Here is an 18,819-nt window from a genome sequence, read left to right on the forward strand (position 1 = left end):
TGGGTTCTAAAGGAAGGCGGGCTGGGCACTGTACAGGGGAGTTCCTGGGCTCCAGAGAAGGATAATAAAGCCCCTCTGGGCACCTTGGACACTCATTTGCATAACATAAAAAGTAGATTTTTATCACTAATGAAACCATGAAACACAAAATGAAGACTACAGCAAGAAATAAGGTATTTTATTGTACATGGCAGTAGTAACACCTTAATATGCTCAAACCAGGTGACAGATTCGCTTTAAATAGAATGTATCACCTAGCTTGTTTTTTACCAGCTAAAACCAGTAGGGAAACATTCTTTTAATTATTTATTTTTTCTGATTGTAGATTTTTTTATTCTACTTTCTGTAAAAACTTGATTTAATAAGTCATCTTCTGATTATGCATTTACTTTAAAATTTTAAATTAGCCTTAAATATCCATAGTAAGACAACCCCTTTAAAGTAAACATTATGAATATGATATAAAAAAAAGCAAACCTAAAAAATATATTTTTTTAATGAAATCATTTTTATTGATTTTATAGCAAGTTAAAGTAAACATTACAATACAATACTCCTCCCCCCAACCCTCCCGTAACCCCACCCTCTCCCTCCCTCCCCATACCAATCGTGCAGCCATTATAGTGACCAGTATAAATCAGAATTCAAGAGTCCATTTTTACGTCTTCTTATTGTTCATAAAACATCCATGAAAGCAGAAGCATGTCCTTCACTGGGCTCCCCAAACATTGTCATCATGACATAAATTACCCTCTCATGCACACAATGCAACCATCCAGAACAGTTTTATACAGTATAATGATATTAATCACCCAAATTTTGGAATCTGGAATCTTACATTTCCATTATACCCAGGTCATTAAACTAGGATATCATAATGGTTTATCCACATAAACCATATTTTATCAAATTTTTTGTTGTTCCCTCTTTTCTGATATACAGTCGTGGCCAAAAGTTTTGAGAATGACACAAATATTAGTTTTCACAAAGTTTGCTGCTAAACTGCTTTTAGATCTTTGTTTCAGTTGTTTCTGTGATGTAGTGAAATATAATTACACGCACTTCACACGTTTCAAAGGCTTTTATCGACAATTACATGACATTTATGCAAAGAGTCAGTATTTGCAGTGTTGGCCCTTCTTTTTCAGGACCTCTGCAATTCTACTGGGCATGCTCTCAATCAACTTCTGGGCCAATTCCTGACTGATAGCAACCCATTCTTTCATAATCACTTCTTGGAGTTTGTCAGAATTAGTGGGTTTTTGTTTGTCCACCCGCCTCTTGAGGATTGACCACAAGTTCTCAATGGGATTAAGATCTGGGGAGTTTCCAGGCCATGGACCCAAAATGTCAAAGTTTTGGTCCCTGAGCCACTTAGTTATCACTTTTGCCTTATGGCACGGTGCTCCATCGTGCTGGAAAATGCATTGTTCTTCACCAAACTGTTGTTGGATTGTTGGAAGAAGTTGCTGTTGGAGGGTGTTTTGGTACCATTCTTTATTCATGGCTGTGTTTTTGGGCAGAATTGTGAGTGAGCCCACTCCCTTGGATGAGAAGCAACCCTACACATGAATGGTCTCAGGATGCTTTACTGTTGGCATGACACAGGACTGATGGTAGCGCTCACCTTTTCTTCTCCGGACAAGCCTTTTTCCAGATGCCCCAAACAATCAGAGAGAAGCTTCATTGGAAAATATGACTTTGCCCCAGTCCTCAGCAGTCCATTCACCAATCTGTCCCTGATGTTTTTTTTTGGAGAGAAGTGGCTTCTTTGCTGCCCTTCTTGACACCAGGCCATCTTCCAAAAGTCTTCGCCTCACTGTGCGTGCAGATGCGCTCACACCTGCCTGCTGCCATTCCTGAGCAAGCTCTGCACTGGTGGCACTCCGATCCCGCAGCTGAATCCTCTTTAGGAGACGATCCTGGCGCTTGCTGGACTTTCTTGGACTCCCTGAAGCCTTCTTAACAAGAATTGAACCTCTTTCCTTGAAGTTCTTGATGATCCTATAAATTGTTGATTGAGGTGCAATCTTAGTAGCCACAATATCCTTGCCTGTGAAGCCATTTTTATGCAACGCAATGATGGCTGCACGCATTTCTTTGCAGGTCACCATGGTTAACAATGGAAGAACGATGATTTCAAGCATCACCCTCTTTTTAACATGTCAAGTCTGCCATTTTAACCCAATCAGCCTGACATAATGATCTCCAGACTTGTGCTCGTCAACATTCTCACTTGAGTTAACAAGAGGATTACTGAAATGATCTCAGCAGGTCCTTTAATGACAGCAATGAAATGCAGTGGAAAGTTTTTTTGGGGATTAAGTTAATTTTCATGGCAAAGAAGGACTAGGTAATACATCTGATCACTCTTCATAACATTCTGGAGTATATGCAAATTGCTATTATAAAATCTTTTGGCCACGACTGTACATAGCTTTCTAGTTTAATTAGGATGTGTAGTTTATTTATCAGTTGTGATATGAATGGGGGATCAGGTGCAATCCAGTGGAAAGCTATCAACTTCCTGGCTTGGTATAGGATTCTCAGAACAGCCAGTTTCAAGTCGCTAGTTATGGGGATGTCTCCTACATGACCTAATATGCACACCAGTGGGGTCAAGTCAATCTGTACTTGAAACACAGTATTAATTAATTCCTGGACATCCACCCAATAGCGTCTAAGTCTCGGACAATTCCGCATCATGTGAATCAAGTCTGCATTATGAGCTCCACAACGTGGACATGTATCATCCGATCGATACCCCATTTTAAACAGCAATACAGGTGTTCTATATACTCTATGTAATAGGAATAGTTGAAAGACTCTATGAGCCTCGCTCACTGCCACATTTGGAAAGTTTTCCACTACAGCTTCCCATTGCTCCTCTGATAGGTCAGTAAGATCTTGCCTCCACTTCTCATATAACTTTAATGGTTGAGATTTGTGAATCGCTTCCATAAGGCTCAAATAATGAAGCGAAATTACCCCCTTCGTGGTCCCTCTAGAAGATGTAAGGTCTATAATAAGATGTTTTTCAGCAGGTATTATCTCCTCCTGCTTTTCCTGTGCCTGTATAGCATGCCTGACTTGTAGGTAAATATAGAAAAGAGAATTAAGTAACTCATATTCCTGCTGCAGCGTAGCAAAGCTCTTAAGGGACTTATCTGTATATAACTTATTCATTCGGTCAAGACCATATCTTTCCCAGGTCTTGGCATTCGGAACCTTATCTAATTCCTTATAGATATAATTTAGCCAGATTGAAGTAAAACTTGTGTATCCACGAATTCCCGCTATGTTTCTAGCTTTCCACCAAACTTTATGAATAACACGCAGTAGGCCATACCGTCCTCCCATTTTATAGAAAGTACTGTCCTCCAGAGCTGCCATTATACATCTACCACCAATAAGATGCTGCACAATCCTTCCGACGGTGTCAACAGTAGTGTTCTCACACCAACCTCTAATATGCTGTAGTTGAGCTGCTAAATAATACATCCAAGGATCTGGAACACCCAAATCTCCCTGTGTCTTAGATCTACATAAAGTAGCAAGCTTTATGCGTGGTATCCCTTTTTTTTCCAGATGAGGTCACGGAATATCTTGTTAACAGTGTAAAATGTTTTTAGTGGTATCCAAGTCGGTGCATTATGAAGGACATATAAAAGTTGCGGCATAAGGATCTTTTTTAAAAGATTAGTGCGACCAATTAAAGTCAAAGGCAATTTAGACCAAACCTGAACTTTCTTCCTAAATTTGTCTAGGAGTGGTAATATATTAAGGTTAACAAAGTCATTAATCTGCGCTGATACTTGAATGCCCAGGTATTTAAATGTTGATACCACTTGTAAACCTGCTGCATGGCAGGGGTCAATTTCTAAATTTGGAGACAGGGCCATAATCACCGACTTTGACCAATTAATGGTCAAGCCCGATAGCTTCCCAAAACTGTTATGGTCGACATGGCTGCTGGGAGGGATGGACGCCAGTCCTCTTGAAAAAGTAACAGATCATCGGCATAAAGAGCGACTTTTTCAGTTAGTGTGCCATATGTCATACCTTTCACCTCACTTGCCTTTCTAAGGGCAGCAGCCAACGGTTCCACCGCCACTGCAAACAGCAGTGGCGATAGAGGACATCCCTGCCTAGTCCCTCTATATAATCTAAAGGAGAACCGATAGTTTTCCATTCACTTGGATTTTGGCAGTAGGACAAGCATACAGTAGCCTAATCCATTGAATGAATCCTGGCCCAATCCCCATAGCCTTAAGTACGAATATTAAGTATAGCCATTCCACGCTGTCGAATGCTTTGGCCGCATCTAAAGATGCGACCGCCGTACTCGAGGCGTGGACCTGGCCTGCCTGGATATTAAAGTATAATCTTCTAATATTTACCACTGTCGACATATTGGGCATAAATCCAGCTTGATCGGTATGTATTAGTGAAGTTATTACTGAATTCAGGCGATTGGCCAGAACTTTCGCCAAAATCTTAACGTCCACCTGCAATAGAGAAATAGGACGGTAAGACTCGGCTTCTAGGACATCTTTTCCCGGTTTTGGGATTACTGCTATGATCGCTTCATTCATAGTGGCAGGGAGTCTGCCTAGCCGCTGGGCTTCTTTGAACACCTCTAATAGAAATCTCTGCCTCGTCCCTCTCTCCTCCTGGACATAGTGGCGGGATCGGCATTCCTGGGCAGCGCAATGTGTCTCCCCAGCTTCTGGGTGTTATTAGCGGCCGTTCGGCTCAGAAAGGTATGTGTCCACAGGATAAATGGGCGGGTTGGTGCGGGAGCTCAGCGAACCTGCTGCCGCTCACATGCCTGGCTAGCCACGCCCCACAAAAAAAATATTTAATGTAGATTTCATGTTTTTAATTGTATTGAAATGTATAGTTTATTAGTTGGCATTTGTCACCAATAATTTTATATGCATTTTTCTTTATTTAAGCCTAATGCTGCCCTCTTTGAAGCCTGCTATAATGAACATATTCAGCAGTTTGATGATGAAGAGGAGGATATTTGGGAGGAAAAGGAGATTGGTTATGGCACACAAGTTAAGTCTCGAACTCGGTAGGTAGTAATCAGTTACCGTTCTATCTCATTCTGTGAACTTTATCTTTCTTGTTTAATTTCATAATTATAAATCATCAGCCTGTTATGGGTAATGCTGGATTAAACAGCTCAATGGAGCAGGTGATTATCAGGAAGGAAGGATGCCCTTCACTGTGTGGATATGAGCGATGGGCACTGCCATCTCTCAACCCCTTACAAATTCATTGTTTCTGGGCAGAAGAGTACTGTTTGGAAAGCACGATCTGTTGCCCAGAAACAATGATTTAGGTGTCCACATAAAAGATTGTTTTAACCGATGAACAATCGTTTTGCGTGTTCATCGGGTGATCTGCGGCAGCGTTACATGGGCAGATTATCGGGTGGATGTTCTGTCATACTGAATGTTATTAGGCACATACAGGGGGTACTATGCCTTTTTAAAAGTTGGAGGACTTAAAACACTGGAGAAAATAATCTCTTTATCATATAATGATTCTTTAAACCCCCTGTTTTATTCTATTGACTTGTACTAATTAACTCCCCTATGTTCCCATATCTTCCAATGAAGAATGATACTGGTCTTTTGAGCAGACGATATTTTAGTTTCTTTTATGTAGTAACATTTTAGTTTACATTTATTTTATACTGTATTTGGATGCATACTATTGAAAATTTGCTTAAAAGGAGTTATCCCATGATTAGAATTAAAACCAGACATCATACAGTACATGCCAATCTCTTTCTAACAAAGCTAGAACCAGCCCTGTACCTCACATGGATCCAGGGATCTGCCCATTCATTGCCCCAATTGCTCTGCTAGGTTTATTTCAATTTGACAACTCACTGGGTGTCTCCTTTCTACTGCAGTGCTCTCCCTATCACAGCTCAGAAGGCATGTCTTTTCTGCAGCAACTCTGTTCCTGTAATTATCACAGCTCCTAAAAGAAGCATGTGTGTCCACCTCAGTGATGTTACTGAGGTGGAATGAAAAATAAGCAAAATGACAAACAGGTTGTGGTGCTATACAGATAGGTTTTATTGAATAACTTAGTAGCTATGCTTAATTTTTAATTACCGGTACCTGGATAGGTGCTGGTTTGAAAAATGTAGAATGTTTTTTGCAGGACAAAACCTTAAGGAATATGACTTATTTGCCAATGTGTGCACACGTGTCCTCTTTGTTAAAAGCTGCTTACTGCAGCTAAGTGTGTGGCCACCTCATGTCTCTATACCCCTGTATATGACAAGGATATTTTGCATTATTACTTATTGTGTTGGTATAGTGGATGAGTTTTAAAGCCCTATTCCAGTGCATTCATGGATTCAAGTATTCATAATAATACACCTTTTGTGTCCTCAACAATGAGAATACATTAGGAAATGGGAAGGTGAGAACTTTGTCCTTCTCCACCTTCATTTATCAGATATTTTAAGTTGCAGGTTTGGAGCATCACAGTCTTCTGAGGATTCATCACGCAGTGACTTGGAGAATGGAGAGCCAGAGAGCAGCCCTGCTACTGATGATGAAGGGCAGGGGGGTTGTCACAATGCAGAAACGCCTCCAAATCTCAGCCCAATCAATGGTAGTCCTCCCATACATAAAGATGGTGCAACTTCAGAAGGTGAAGACTTTTCTTTTTTGTAGAAAACTTTATTTTGTCTGAGAACTATGATACGTGTTTAACCGCTTAGTGACAACCCATACGTGTTTTTACGGCGGTCACTAAGGGGCCTTAAGCGCTGCACGGGTCTCCCGTGCATCGGGAAGCGGACACCTGGCTCTCACATGAGAGCCGCGGCCCTGCTCTAACAGCCCAGACCGATCCGGGCTGTTTAACACTTTACATGCTGTGGGAAATGGCGCCTGCCACATGTAAAGTGCTGACAGAGGGAGCGGACTCCCTCTGTCTCCCATCGGCACCCCATGGTCGCATTTGCCAGTGTGTGAATGCTACCTGGGGTCTTATGTAGGCCCCAGACCAGCCTTCAGTGATTTCCAGCAGGCTGCGTCTTACTGGCGCAGCCTGCTGGTCAATGTTAGAATAGCATTTCCATTAAAATGCAATACACTATAGGGATAGTGCATTGCATTTTAAAAGCAATCAAAAAGCTGTCTGTTATAGTCCCCTTGTGGGACTATTAAGTTGTAAAAAAAAAGTAAAAAAAAAAAATAATAATAATAATAAAAAAAATCCCATAAAAAAGTAAGCTTTTTTTTTTTCCATTGAAAATACGCTTTTCAATGAAAATAATTGCAAAAAAAAAAAAATCCTCCCCATATGTTTGGTATTTCCGTGTCCGTAATGACCCGGACTATATAAATATCATGTAAATTATCCCCTACGGTGAACGCCGTAGAAAAAAAAACAATTGCTAATTTAGTCTTAGTTGCCACCAAAAAAACTTAATAACAAGCGATCATAAAGCGCCCTTTACTCCAAAATGATACCAATAAAAAATACAAGTCGTCTCGCAAAAATCAAGCCCTCACACAACTCCATAGAAAGAAAAATAAAAAAGTTATGGGTCTTGGGAAGCGGCAATGCAAAAACATTTTTCTCGCCCATATTCATTGGGGGACACAGAAACCGTGGGTATAGCTATGTCCTCTAGGAGGCGTTGACACTAGTAAAAGCTGGCAGCTCCTCCCCTGGCAGCTATACCCCTCCAGCCTGGAGAGAGAGCTTCAGTTTTTTCTAGTGTCAATAGGAGGCAAGACCTTCCTGCTCTGCAGGGAATCTCCTGAAGATTTTTTATTTTATTTTATTTTTTTCCTTCTTTTTCAGATGGGAACCAGTGGACGCCTCGCCTCTCTGTTCTCCCGCGGTCGAGTTGCGCCAGTGCCGGTCACCCGCACTGCTGCCTCCCCCACAGAAGACAAGGTGGACCAGGGCAGCCTCGCTCCCCTGCATCCCGCCAGCCAAGGGGTCACCCATCCAAACCCCCTTTTTCCAGTGTCCTGCCACTACGGTGCCAGTAGCTGAAGGGGTGACCCTGCTGGACCAGAGGAGGGGTGAAGATGGCGGCAGGAAAGAGAAGAGGATGAAGATGAGGTGAGTAAACTAGGTAAGTATGTTTAACCCTCAGGGGTTCAGGTCCCTCTCTATGCCCTCCTGGATTTCTGTAAAGACTGCAGTTTTCTTACAGGGGCGAGAATTGTGAAGGCTCCTGTCATGGTCTACATAGTCTCCCCCTTACTGGGCGCATAGGGGGTTAATGGCACTGCTCCAGGGAGGCCGAGCGCACTGCTGGTCAATCTCCCGCTCCCCACACCTAGCCGCCATGATCCAACCCCTTCCGTGAGCAGACGCGCTGCAGTGAGAGCGCGCCGCTCGGAGGGGTTAACCGCCATACGATTCGGCCGGCACCGCAACGGTGCCGGCCACGATGTTGTTTGCCCGCCAGCCGCGGGATGGAGCCCCCGTCCGTTTGCCGGGCGGGCGCATTCATGCGCCGCTTCCACCTCAACAGGAATCTTCCTGAGCGGCACCTTCCACATTGCCACCCCTTTCGGGTGCGGACTCTGGGCGCGTCGCTCCGTAGGGGGTTAACTACCATGCGTTTGGCCGGCACCGCATCGGTATTCCGGCCGTGATGTTTGCCCACCCCGCACTGGTGTCCGCACGGCCCCCGTAGTGCAGCCCACGTCCGTTGCCAGGCGGGCACATTTCGCCCGCTGCTCTGGTCTCTGTGCCGGTCGATGCAGGGGTTAAGCGCCGTTTGGTCAATGCCCTAATCGACTGTGCGCAAGGGCCTGCTAGGCCGCAAACTTCGTCCCCTGGTAGGGGGGGGGGCACTCTGCCGCAAAATTCTTCCCGCCCTTGTCCCCCTCCTCCAGACACCTGCTGAGCTTCGGCACTTTTCCTCGTGACTGCCTTAACCCTTTCTGGCCACCACCATTCTTAGGCCGGCACCTGATGATCTGGGGCTCCTCCCCCTAAGTACAGTGCATGAATGGAGAAATTTTAACCCCTTCCTGCCTGTCATTGAGGCCGGCTTCCTAGAAAGAATGTATAAAATAATACTAAAGGAAATGTGCGTCCATTCGGGTCCCCCTCCTCAGCCGCAGGGCCACCCGGTCAGTGTGGTTCCACACTGGGTCCGTGTCCTATCTCAGGTAAGGGGGACTTCTAATAGATCCAAAATCCGTCCTTCGGGGCCAATTGGTTGATGATTCTCCACCTGCGCAATCCAGTGTAGGACAACTGCAGGATCCCAATCCGCCCTCTGGGGCCGTTTTGGTTGATGATTCTCCACCTGCGCAATCCAGTGAAGAACAACTGCAGGATCCCAATCCGCCCTCCGGGGCCGTTTTGGTTGATGATTCTCCACCTGCGCAATCCAGTGACGGACCACTGCAGGATCCCAATCTGCCCTCCGTGGCCGTTTGGTTGATAATTCTCCACCTGCGCAATCCAGTGACGGACCACTACAGGATCCCAATCCGCCCTCCGGGGCAGTTTGGTTGATTATTCTCCACCTGCGCAATCCAGTGACGGACCACTGCAGGATCCCAATCCGTCCTCCGGGGCCGTTTTGGTTGATAATTCTGCACTTGCCCAATATAGCGGAGAACCTCTGGAATTCCCAATCCACCCTCCAGGTTCGTTTGGTTGATAATTCTCCACCTTCATACATCACGTGGAGGACAGCTGAAGCATTTCAAACCCACCTTCCGGGTCTTTTGGTTGCTAATTCTCCACCTGCGCAATTCACTGAAGGATCTCTGCAGGATTCCCAATCCGTCCTCCGGGGCCGTTTGGTTGATAATTCTCCACCTGCGCCATACAGTGGAGAACCTCTGGATTCCCAATCCACCCTCCTGGGTCATTTGGTTGATGATTCCCCACCTGCGCAATTCCAGTGGGAGGCAACTGGAACTTCCCAATCCACCCTCCGGGGTAGTTTGGTTGATAATTCTCTGCCGGCGCAATTTTATACAGGACCCCTGTTCCCAATCCACCCTCCCGGGTCGTTTGGTTGATGATTCTCAACCGGCGCAATTTTATACAGGACCTCTGTTCCCATTCCACCCCCTGGGTGGTTTGGTTGCTAAGCCCCCTCCCGAGCAGTCCGCATCTGCTAGGGGCGAGATTCTGAGGGGCAGACCTGCGCGCTAGCAGACCACAGCAGGTCATATTCTCCTCGAACATCTCCGCACCCCCTCCCCCCCTCCCCGGGTCACGCTCAGGCGCACCCTCTCTCACAGGAGTGGGTCCGTCCAAAGGGGTGGGGGGGGGTGGGGGGGGAGAGAATCACTGGTTCAGACCCTGACATGAATCCGAAGCAATCTCCTAAGATTGCGTCTACTGTGGCCAGCAGCACTTGTCGTAGGCATTACCCCCTTCCTTAGCCGGAGTGATTGCACTACTTTGGGATACAGTACTGACCTTTATACATTGTCCCCTGTCATAGGTGGACTAAGTACAATAACACTGATTTCAGTGCCGGACGTATACATTCCCCCTTCTGTAGGTGGTGGAATTGCATCTCCACTGGGTTCAGTACCTGCCGTATTCAATAGCTCCTTACACAGGTGGCAGGATGACATTATCACTGGTTACCAGGTGTGCTGTTTGCATTACCCCCTTACTTAGGTGCTAATTGCATTTCCACAGGGTACAGGACTCGCCATATGCACTAGTTCTCGCCGTGGGCATTAACCCTCCTTTATAGGTGGGGTATTTTCCCTACCACTGGCTTAAGTACTCCGTACGCATTCCACCTTTCATAGGTAGGGTAATTGCACCACCATTGGATACGGTCCGACTGTCGCGCTATCCTCCCATAGCCGGAGTGTTACACATCACTGTGCTTCCTGCTTGCCTTTCGCAAGTGATCCACTAGCGGGGGAATAACTGAATATCTTCAGATATGGCAATTCAACAGTCGGTACTCAACGGTGCCCGGTACTCTTACTATAGTGCTATATGAGTGCCGCCAGTGGTACGGTGGCTATTCTGATTGTGTTCTTTTGGTGCTGGTTTTGGCCATGATTATAACTCCTCTGTCTTCTCAGGGGATTTACTAGCATCACTCTGGGAAAGTGGTTATGCTGGCGCTCTGGTAGCAGCTACAGTGTGTTTTCCTCCACAGGTGCAGCCTTTCGCTAATGCTTGAGTTCGTAGGGGCCCTACCCTGGCGCCAGCTTGGCAGTTGCTCCTGTTCAGCGCCTTTCCAGGTAGAGTTCTTAAGGTTGCTCTACTTAAACTGGGGCAGTATGGTACGTGGCTTCTACGGATAGTCTCAGGCCTCCCTCTCAGTTTTTTTACGCTGACGGGGCGAGCACTGGCTATTACTGTGGGAGCGGTATTGCATACCACTACATACTTGGGGTCTGTCTGTTTAGTTTTTTCGTCAGGTGATGGACTCTTCTACAACTGAAATCCTTGGCTACTTCTGTATAGCGCCAGTCACTACGGGAAATGGGCTTGGACCTAGCCTATTCTTCCCCTGTCCCTTTCCTCCTCTGGATCATGATTCATAGACACCCCGCATGCCTTGGTAGTTCTGATGTTACTACCTTCCCTCATCTGCTGCAGAGAACCCTTCCTGGATCTGCACGGGGTATTCCTTTAGTGGCCTTCCATTCCAGGCACGCTTCGGTCCCAACTGGTGGGCTGTGGCGCCCTCCACCTCCCTCCTTCTATAGGGACTCCTTCCATTGGTCTGGTTGTACTAACGGTATACTACACGAAAGCTCCCCACCTTCTATCCCCCGAGCAGGAGTTCCTGAAACATACGACATGGATGCCCTGACATCTCCTTGGCGGGAGGTTCTCCCTCCTTACGTGTTTCTTCTCTCCTACCCAGAGTTCTATGGAGGATCAGATGGAGGGCATTCCGACAAATCCTAGTCGTTCCGGATTGGCCCCGTCGCGCGTGGTACGCCGATCTCGTTCTGCTTCTGGAGATGTCTCTTGTCACTGCCACTCAGAGACGACCTTCCTTTAGGGTCCGGTCTTCCATCGGCATTTAGGGTCTTGGTTGACGGCGTGGCCTCCCCTGGTGCCCATAAAAACCTTCTTTTAGGGAGTGGCACATACAGTTCCTCCGTACCGGCCTTTACCGCCTTGGGATCTGAATATAGTTCTCTCAGAGGTCCAATCTTATCCCTTTGAGCCTTTGGGGAGACATCTCTCTCCGGCTCCTGTCCTAGAAGGTAGTTTTTTCTTGTGGCTCTCATCCATCAGACGGGTGTTTTCGAGTTGGGGGTGCTCTCTTGCAGAGAACCCTTCCTGGGTCTTCACATGGATAAGGCGGTTCTCTGGCCCATTCTCTTTTTTTCTCCCGAAGGTGGTCTCTGTCTTCCACTTCAATGTAGTGATTGTCCTTCCTTCACTGTCCCTCTTCTTCACTCCCTAAGGCAGGGAGCTACGTCATTATTGGCAGCCTCCAGTCCCTTCCGGTGTACGGAACCCCCCTTTTTTTGTCATCCGGAGGTTTCACGCAAAGGATTGGCGGCCTCCGAGGGGCAATTGCACGATGGATTCGGTCTGCAAATACCTTACCGTTCCACCCTTAAGTGTCACGGCTCGCTCCCCTGAGCGGTGGACGCTTCTTGGGCTCTGAGGCATCGCGCCTCGGCTGCGCAGTTGTGTAACGCGGCTTCGGGTCCTCCTTACACACATAAAAAAAAAGATTCCAGGTGCATTCTTATGCATCTGCGGCCGCTGCTTAGCCCGCAAGGTCTTGCAGGCGGCAGTTTCTTAGCTACCAGCAGGGACGCTTGCTTCCATGGGTCTGTAGATTTTCCCTCCCCGTGGACTGCTTTTGAACGTCCCATGGTTTCTGTGTCCCCAATGAATATGGGCGAGAAAAGGAGATTTTTGTATAACTTACCAGTAAAATCTCTTTCTCGCTCTTCATTGGGGGACACAGCACCCACCCAGTATTGTTGTTCGGCCACAGTTGTGGCTGTTGCTGGTTAGAACCTAGTTCGGTTCTTGGCATTGTTGCTGTTACACGTTTTTTCGTTGGTTTACTTGCTTCTCCTACTGCTTCTCACAAACTGAAGCTCTCTCTCCAGGCTGGAGGGGGTATAGCTGCCAGGGGAGGAGCTAACAGCTTTTACTAGTGTCAACTCCTCCTAGAGGACATAGCTATACCCACGGTTTCTGTGTCCCCCAATGAAGAGCGAGAAAGAGATTTTACTGGTAAGTTATACAAAAATCTTTTTTTTTTTTTTTTTTTTTTTAAAAAGGGTTTTATTGCAAAAAAGTAGTAAATTTTTTTTAAAAATATGTATTTGGTATCACTGTAATCGTACTAACCCAGAGAAGAAAGATATTATGTTATTTATACCAAAAAATGAACGCGTAAAATTAATAACGTAGAAACGCAGTGGCAGTATTGCTGTTTTTTCCATCTCCCTCCCAGAAAGAGTTAATAAAAGTTAATCAGAAAGTTGTGTACCCCACAATGATGCCATTAAAAACTACAACTTGGTCAGTAAGGCCACAAACAGGCTAGTCACTAAAGGGGTTAAAGAAGTATTCTGGTTTCCACAAATATTTTTTGTCTGTAATGACAAGTTCTACAGTTTTCCAATATACAGTATGTTCTGTATCAGTTCATTATGGTTTTCATGATCTCTAATTGCATTGTTTACTTCCAGTGGATAATAGTCTGTGGTCCAGGACTAATTACAGTTATTAATTACTGTGCATCTATGTATGTGTCTATGATATGACCATGAGGAAATTTTAATCCACTGGATGTAAACAATGCAAGCAGAGATCTTGAAAACCATGAATAATGATACAGAAAGTATATTGGAAAATTGTGTACCTTCATTATACAATAAATAACATTAATTTGCTGAAACCAGAATACCTTTTAAACAAAAAGATAATACGAATTCCTTAAGGCTCCATTCACACGTCCGCAACATCCGCGGATCCGCAAAACACAGAAGGCGGCAATGTGCGTTCCGCATTTTGCGGACCGCACATTGCCGGCACTAATAGAATATGCCTGTTCTTGTCTGCAATTGTTCTATTTTTTTGCGGAACGGAAGTGTGGATCCGCAATTCCGTGTCCGGGCAGCACATCGTGCTGCCCTATAGGAATAAATGGGTCCGCAATTCCGTTCCGCAAAATGCGGAACAAAAATTTCGGACGTGTGAATGGAGCCTAAAGTGGATGTTCCAAGATGAAATGTTAATTTACTCATTGTCTAGATGTTCCTGTTAATTATTTGTTATGGAACCGCCTGCTGTTCATTTGATTCCTTCTCAGGGCCAGTGAGAAATATCTGCTTTCAAAATTTGTATTCCAATTAGAGAAAGTTATCTCCTATCCAATGGATAACTATTATATCAGTGGGGGTACTACCGCTGCGAGCCCCACTGATCACGATAAAAATGGGCCCGTATCCCATGGAGCCCCTCTGAAATGGCTGGAGCTGCTGCTCAGAACTGTGCGCTGCTGCCCACTTAATTTTTATGGGAGCGCCATAAACGTTCCCATAAAAATCAACAGAGTGGCGGCACACATTTCACACCAGCCGCTCTGTCCATTTTAGGGACACTCCATGGGTTACGGGCCCACAGTGATCTTTGGGGGTCCCAGTGGAAGAGCCCCCGCTGATCTAATAGTGTAGATAGGGGATGACTTTCTCTAACTGGAATACCCTTTTAATGCTCTGGTTCTTACTGGTTGGCCTGCACAGTAGCAGGAAAAATTCTGGCATGCATGTACAAGAGGATGTGGGTAATGAGAATGAGCTACTAATTCTGTGAGACCGTCAGCTGTGATGTATGAGATGGGTGTTCCAAGAGGAAATCAAGAGAACAGCAGGTGCTGCCATAATAAGTATATAACAGTAACACCCCGATACAGGAGCAGGTTTTTAAAGGGCTTCTGTCACCCCCAAAACACATTTTTCATTTTTGGGCTTGTTAAAATCCTTATTGAACAAATATTCCCTATATAGGGCTCTTACCTTGGTCTGTGGCTTCATTTCATAAAAAATCGATCTTTTAAAATATGCAAATCACGACTTCCGGTTCCGGAGCGCACATGTGAGGACGCGAGGTGGAGGAGCTCCGCATACCCTGCCACATATCGGGGGTGTACCGGGATCAGAAGCAGGATCGGTGTCTCCAAATGTGAGTCGGGAGACACATGGACAAATACCTGATACGTATCGGCCCCCAGCAGACGAACTCTCCACTACCGAAGCGGCATTCAGCACAGCCGCGACTGGACAAGATGGCGGAGGGTAAGCGGAGAAATACCCGCTCCTCCTCACAGCCCCCCTTGCTATCTGAGGCAGACAATTCTGGGGGAGAAACACCTCCACACTCGCAGCAGATGCTGCAGCGGAATTAGAGCTCCCCAGTAAAGAAATAGCGATGGCGGTAGCGCAGATACTGACTCCTGATATTAAGGCCACGCTAGAATCTACTATTGCGGGGACAATGAAGCAACTGCAGCAAGACATTGCGCAGAATTCATCCTATATACGGGAACTGGAGCAAAGAACAGGAGTCCTGGAAGATGAATTGAGTAGAACCCAGACACAAGTTAGAGAAATAGTACGCATTAACCAGGCTCTGCAAGACAAAGTAGAGGACCTGGAGAACCGTTCTAGGAGGAGCAATATTCGTATTATAGGTCTCCCTGAGGACATTCCAGCACATCAATTGGCGCGATTCTGCTCCTCAGAACTTCCTAGGGCGATGGGTTTTGAAATGCCACTCACGGTTGAAAGAGCTCATAGAATAGGCCCCCCCAGAGAACCGCGCCTTGAGGGCCAAGCTTCCAGACCGAGACCAGTTATAGCCAAGTTTCTTAACTATGCAGATAAGGAAGCTATTTTGCTGAAATACCGACGCCTGAATCAACCCCTCAGGGTAAGGGAAAGCAAGCTTTTATTGTTTGGCGACTATTCGATGGAGGTTGCTAAAAGAAGGAGAGCCTTTTCTCAGATTTGCACACAGCTAGTGCAGAAGAAAATCCGCTTTGCACTAGTTTATCCGGCTGTCCTGCGTGTTTTCAAGCAGAATGGAGAGACAGACACGTTTTTATCACCTAGGGAAGCGACAGAGGCCTTAGAATGTGGCGACTCTTCTGAAAGTCCGAGATCAGGCTCAGCGTCTAGAGGATGTTCTTCACCCAGAGGAGGCCGTTCAAGCGGCCATTTGGATCCCAGGCCTTGTGAAACCTACCCACGTGGGTCCGGAGAAGTTGCCAGTCGAGTATCTAATCAGGACTGGGACTGATCTCTGCAGCGTAAGATGGCAAAAATTGGAAGTTGCGTTCATGGAACTTATCTGATGCCAATCTTATTGATGGTAGTATGATGTTTAACCCTATAGTGACACTGTGGGGAAGTTCAGTGATAGTTCTTTAACAGGATGGGGAAGGGTAGATAAGCAGAAGTGGAGAGAAACCTGTGCTGAATGTTCATGGGTAATGGAGAGATTAGCAAGATGCGTATATGTTGGTGGGAATCTGGCGAGACAGAGTCCGTATGTACTCGCCAGTTCAGTGCGAAAAAAGAGAAGTCTAAAGTGTCCTTTGGCGGATTGTTGAAGCCTTTATATGTAAAGCAATATGTTATTGTTATTAGGTTGGGGGAAATGTTTTTTGCCATTTATACGGTCATGCTCCATGGATGTTTTACACAGGCTGCATTTGATGTTCATCTCTGGGGGAGGCCTCCTCCGGGTGCCGCTCTCTATATATCCATGTTACTACTCATTTTATGAAAATAGTATCCTGGAATGTAAAAGGCCTTAGAGCCCCGCAAAAAAGATTAATGGTTCTTAAACACCTCAGGAAATTGAATGCAGATATTGCACTGCTTCAGGAGACGCACCTGGAGGAGGTTGACTTTTGGCGTATGAAACGTCTCTGGGTAGGTAGTGTCTTGGGTTCACCATCAAGAAATAGGAAAGCAGGGGTAATTGTTCTAATTCACAAACGACTAAGCCATGATATGGTATTGACTGAATGTGATGCAGAGGGTAGGATTATACATCTCAAAATATCCACTGCTGCAGGTCCTATGGACATATTCAATGTATATGGCCCTAATGCTGGTCAGGCCTCCTTTTTTAGAAATCTGGAGAGCAGGATTTCTCAAGAGGCTGGGAATCAGATATTAGTCATGGGAGACCTTAACGCGGTACATAATCCAGTGGAAGATCGAAAGCAAACTCAGCCCACTCATCAGCCCGCGCAGCCTACTAGAGGGGGGGGGGGGGGATATTCCCTGGAATCTTTTATTAAATACACAGACATGGTAGATATATGGAGGTTTCTGAATCCAGTGGAAAGGGAGTTCACACACTTTTCTCATGTACACCGGTCGTGGTCTAGGATTGATTATGCCCTGACCTCATCACAGCTTTCAAAAAAGGTTCTAATAGCGGAGATCACTGACATGGTGGTGTCTGACCACGCCCCGGTGTGCATTACTATTGCTGAAGCCACTCCCAGAGGCACTGCTAGGGTATGGCGCCTACCTAGCTACCTCATGACAGATGATGATTTTCTAGATAAATTAAAAGGCTGGTGGTGGGAGTTTTTAGATAATAATTCTAGTCATAGGGACAATTATTCTCTACTTTTGGATACAGCAAAAGCAGTAATTCGTGGGAATATTATATCTTATGCAACAGCTAGGAAGAAGAAGGTATGGCTTAAACTCCAACAAGCCACAGATGAGGTCCGTACTGCATACACCTCCTATCTAATGAGCCCTACGGATATTAACAGGGTTAGATGGGTGACAGCAAAGCACAACTATGATCATAAGCTAGAACAGCAAATTAAACTGCATATGGATTATCATTCAGCTAAGTTGTTTAAATATGGCAATAAAGCGGGTAAAATGTTGGCCAATTTGATTAACACACAACGCTATAGTCCTGCCATTAGATCTATATTAGATGACGCAGGAAAAAAGCACACAAATCCGAAGGATATTGTGGAGTGCTTCCGGAAATATTTTGAGGTGCTTTACTCCAAAGATGATTACAACCAAGCGAAAGCTGAAGAACTATTAGCTAAAGTCTCTCTCCCCAAACTCACGGAAGATAATTTGAATAGCCTTAATAAACCAATCTCAATTGAAGAGGTCCAATTTACCATTAAATCTCTTAGTAATGGGAAGGCACCGGGTCCAGATGGGTTCCCAGCCGAGTTTTTTAAAGCTCTTATTGCAGAAGTCTCCCCGGTCCTTCAGGACTTATTCAACTCCTGTCTACAAGGAGGTGACATTATGTCAACAGGAAAACTAGCGCACATTAAACTTATCCCCAAGCCGGGCAAGGATATTGCTCAGATGAGCTCGTATCGCCCAATCTCATTGATAAATCAGGACTTAAAAATTATGACAAAGCTAATGACAAATAGGTTAGCCGAACTCATGCCAACTTTGATAGGCCCCCATCTGGTAGGGTTTGTTAAGGGAAGGGCAGCGGTCACAAACATTAGAACGGTTCTAACAATACAGGATTATTTGTTCCATAATCAAGACCCATTTGGTTGCCCTGCTCTGCTGTCTGTGGATGCGGAAAAGGCTTTCGACAATGTGAATTGGAATTGGTTGGGAAAATCCTTGGAGGCTTTTGGTTTTGTAGGGCCTTTCCGGACCTTTCCGGACCTTTCTTAATACCTTATACGCTAGTCCAATGGCACAGATCCATTTGCCTGTTTTTTTGTCGACGCCTTTCCGCCTCCACAGAGGTACGAGACAGGGATGCCCTTTATCTCCGCCCCTTTTTAATTTGGCCCTTGAACCC

General features: G+C 45.6%; 1 protein-coding gene across 5 annotated transcripts in view; it reads left to right on the forward strand.

The window, feature by feature from the left end:
* The window catches only part of PPP6R2 (protein phosphatase 6 regulatory subunit 2), a 205,691-nt gene that overhangs the window by 144,602 nt on the left and 42,270 nt on the right, over positions 1-18,819 (forward strand). For 3 of the 5 annotated variants that reach the window (XM_040413539.1, XM_040413542.1, XM_040413541.1), the window contains exons 18-19: positions 4,959-5,080; positions 6,497-6,684. In XM_040413539.1, the coding sequence (XP_040269473.1) occupies positions 4,959-5,080; positions 6,497-6,684 (310 nt within the window). The remainder of the gene's footprint in view (positions 1-4,958; positions 5,081-6,496; positions 6,685-18,819) is intronic. The other 2 variants (XM_040413540.1, XM_040413543.1) reach the window with 1 other exon arrangement.

This window comes from Bufo bufo, chromosome 1, assembly GCF_905171765.1.
Source record: "Bufo bufo chromosome 1, aBufBuf1.1, whole genome shotgun sequence".
Classification (NCBI taxonomy): domain Eukaryota; kingdom Metazoa; phylum Chordata; class Amphibia; order Anura; family Bufonidae; genus Bufo; species Bufo bufo.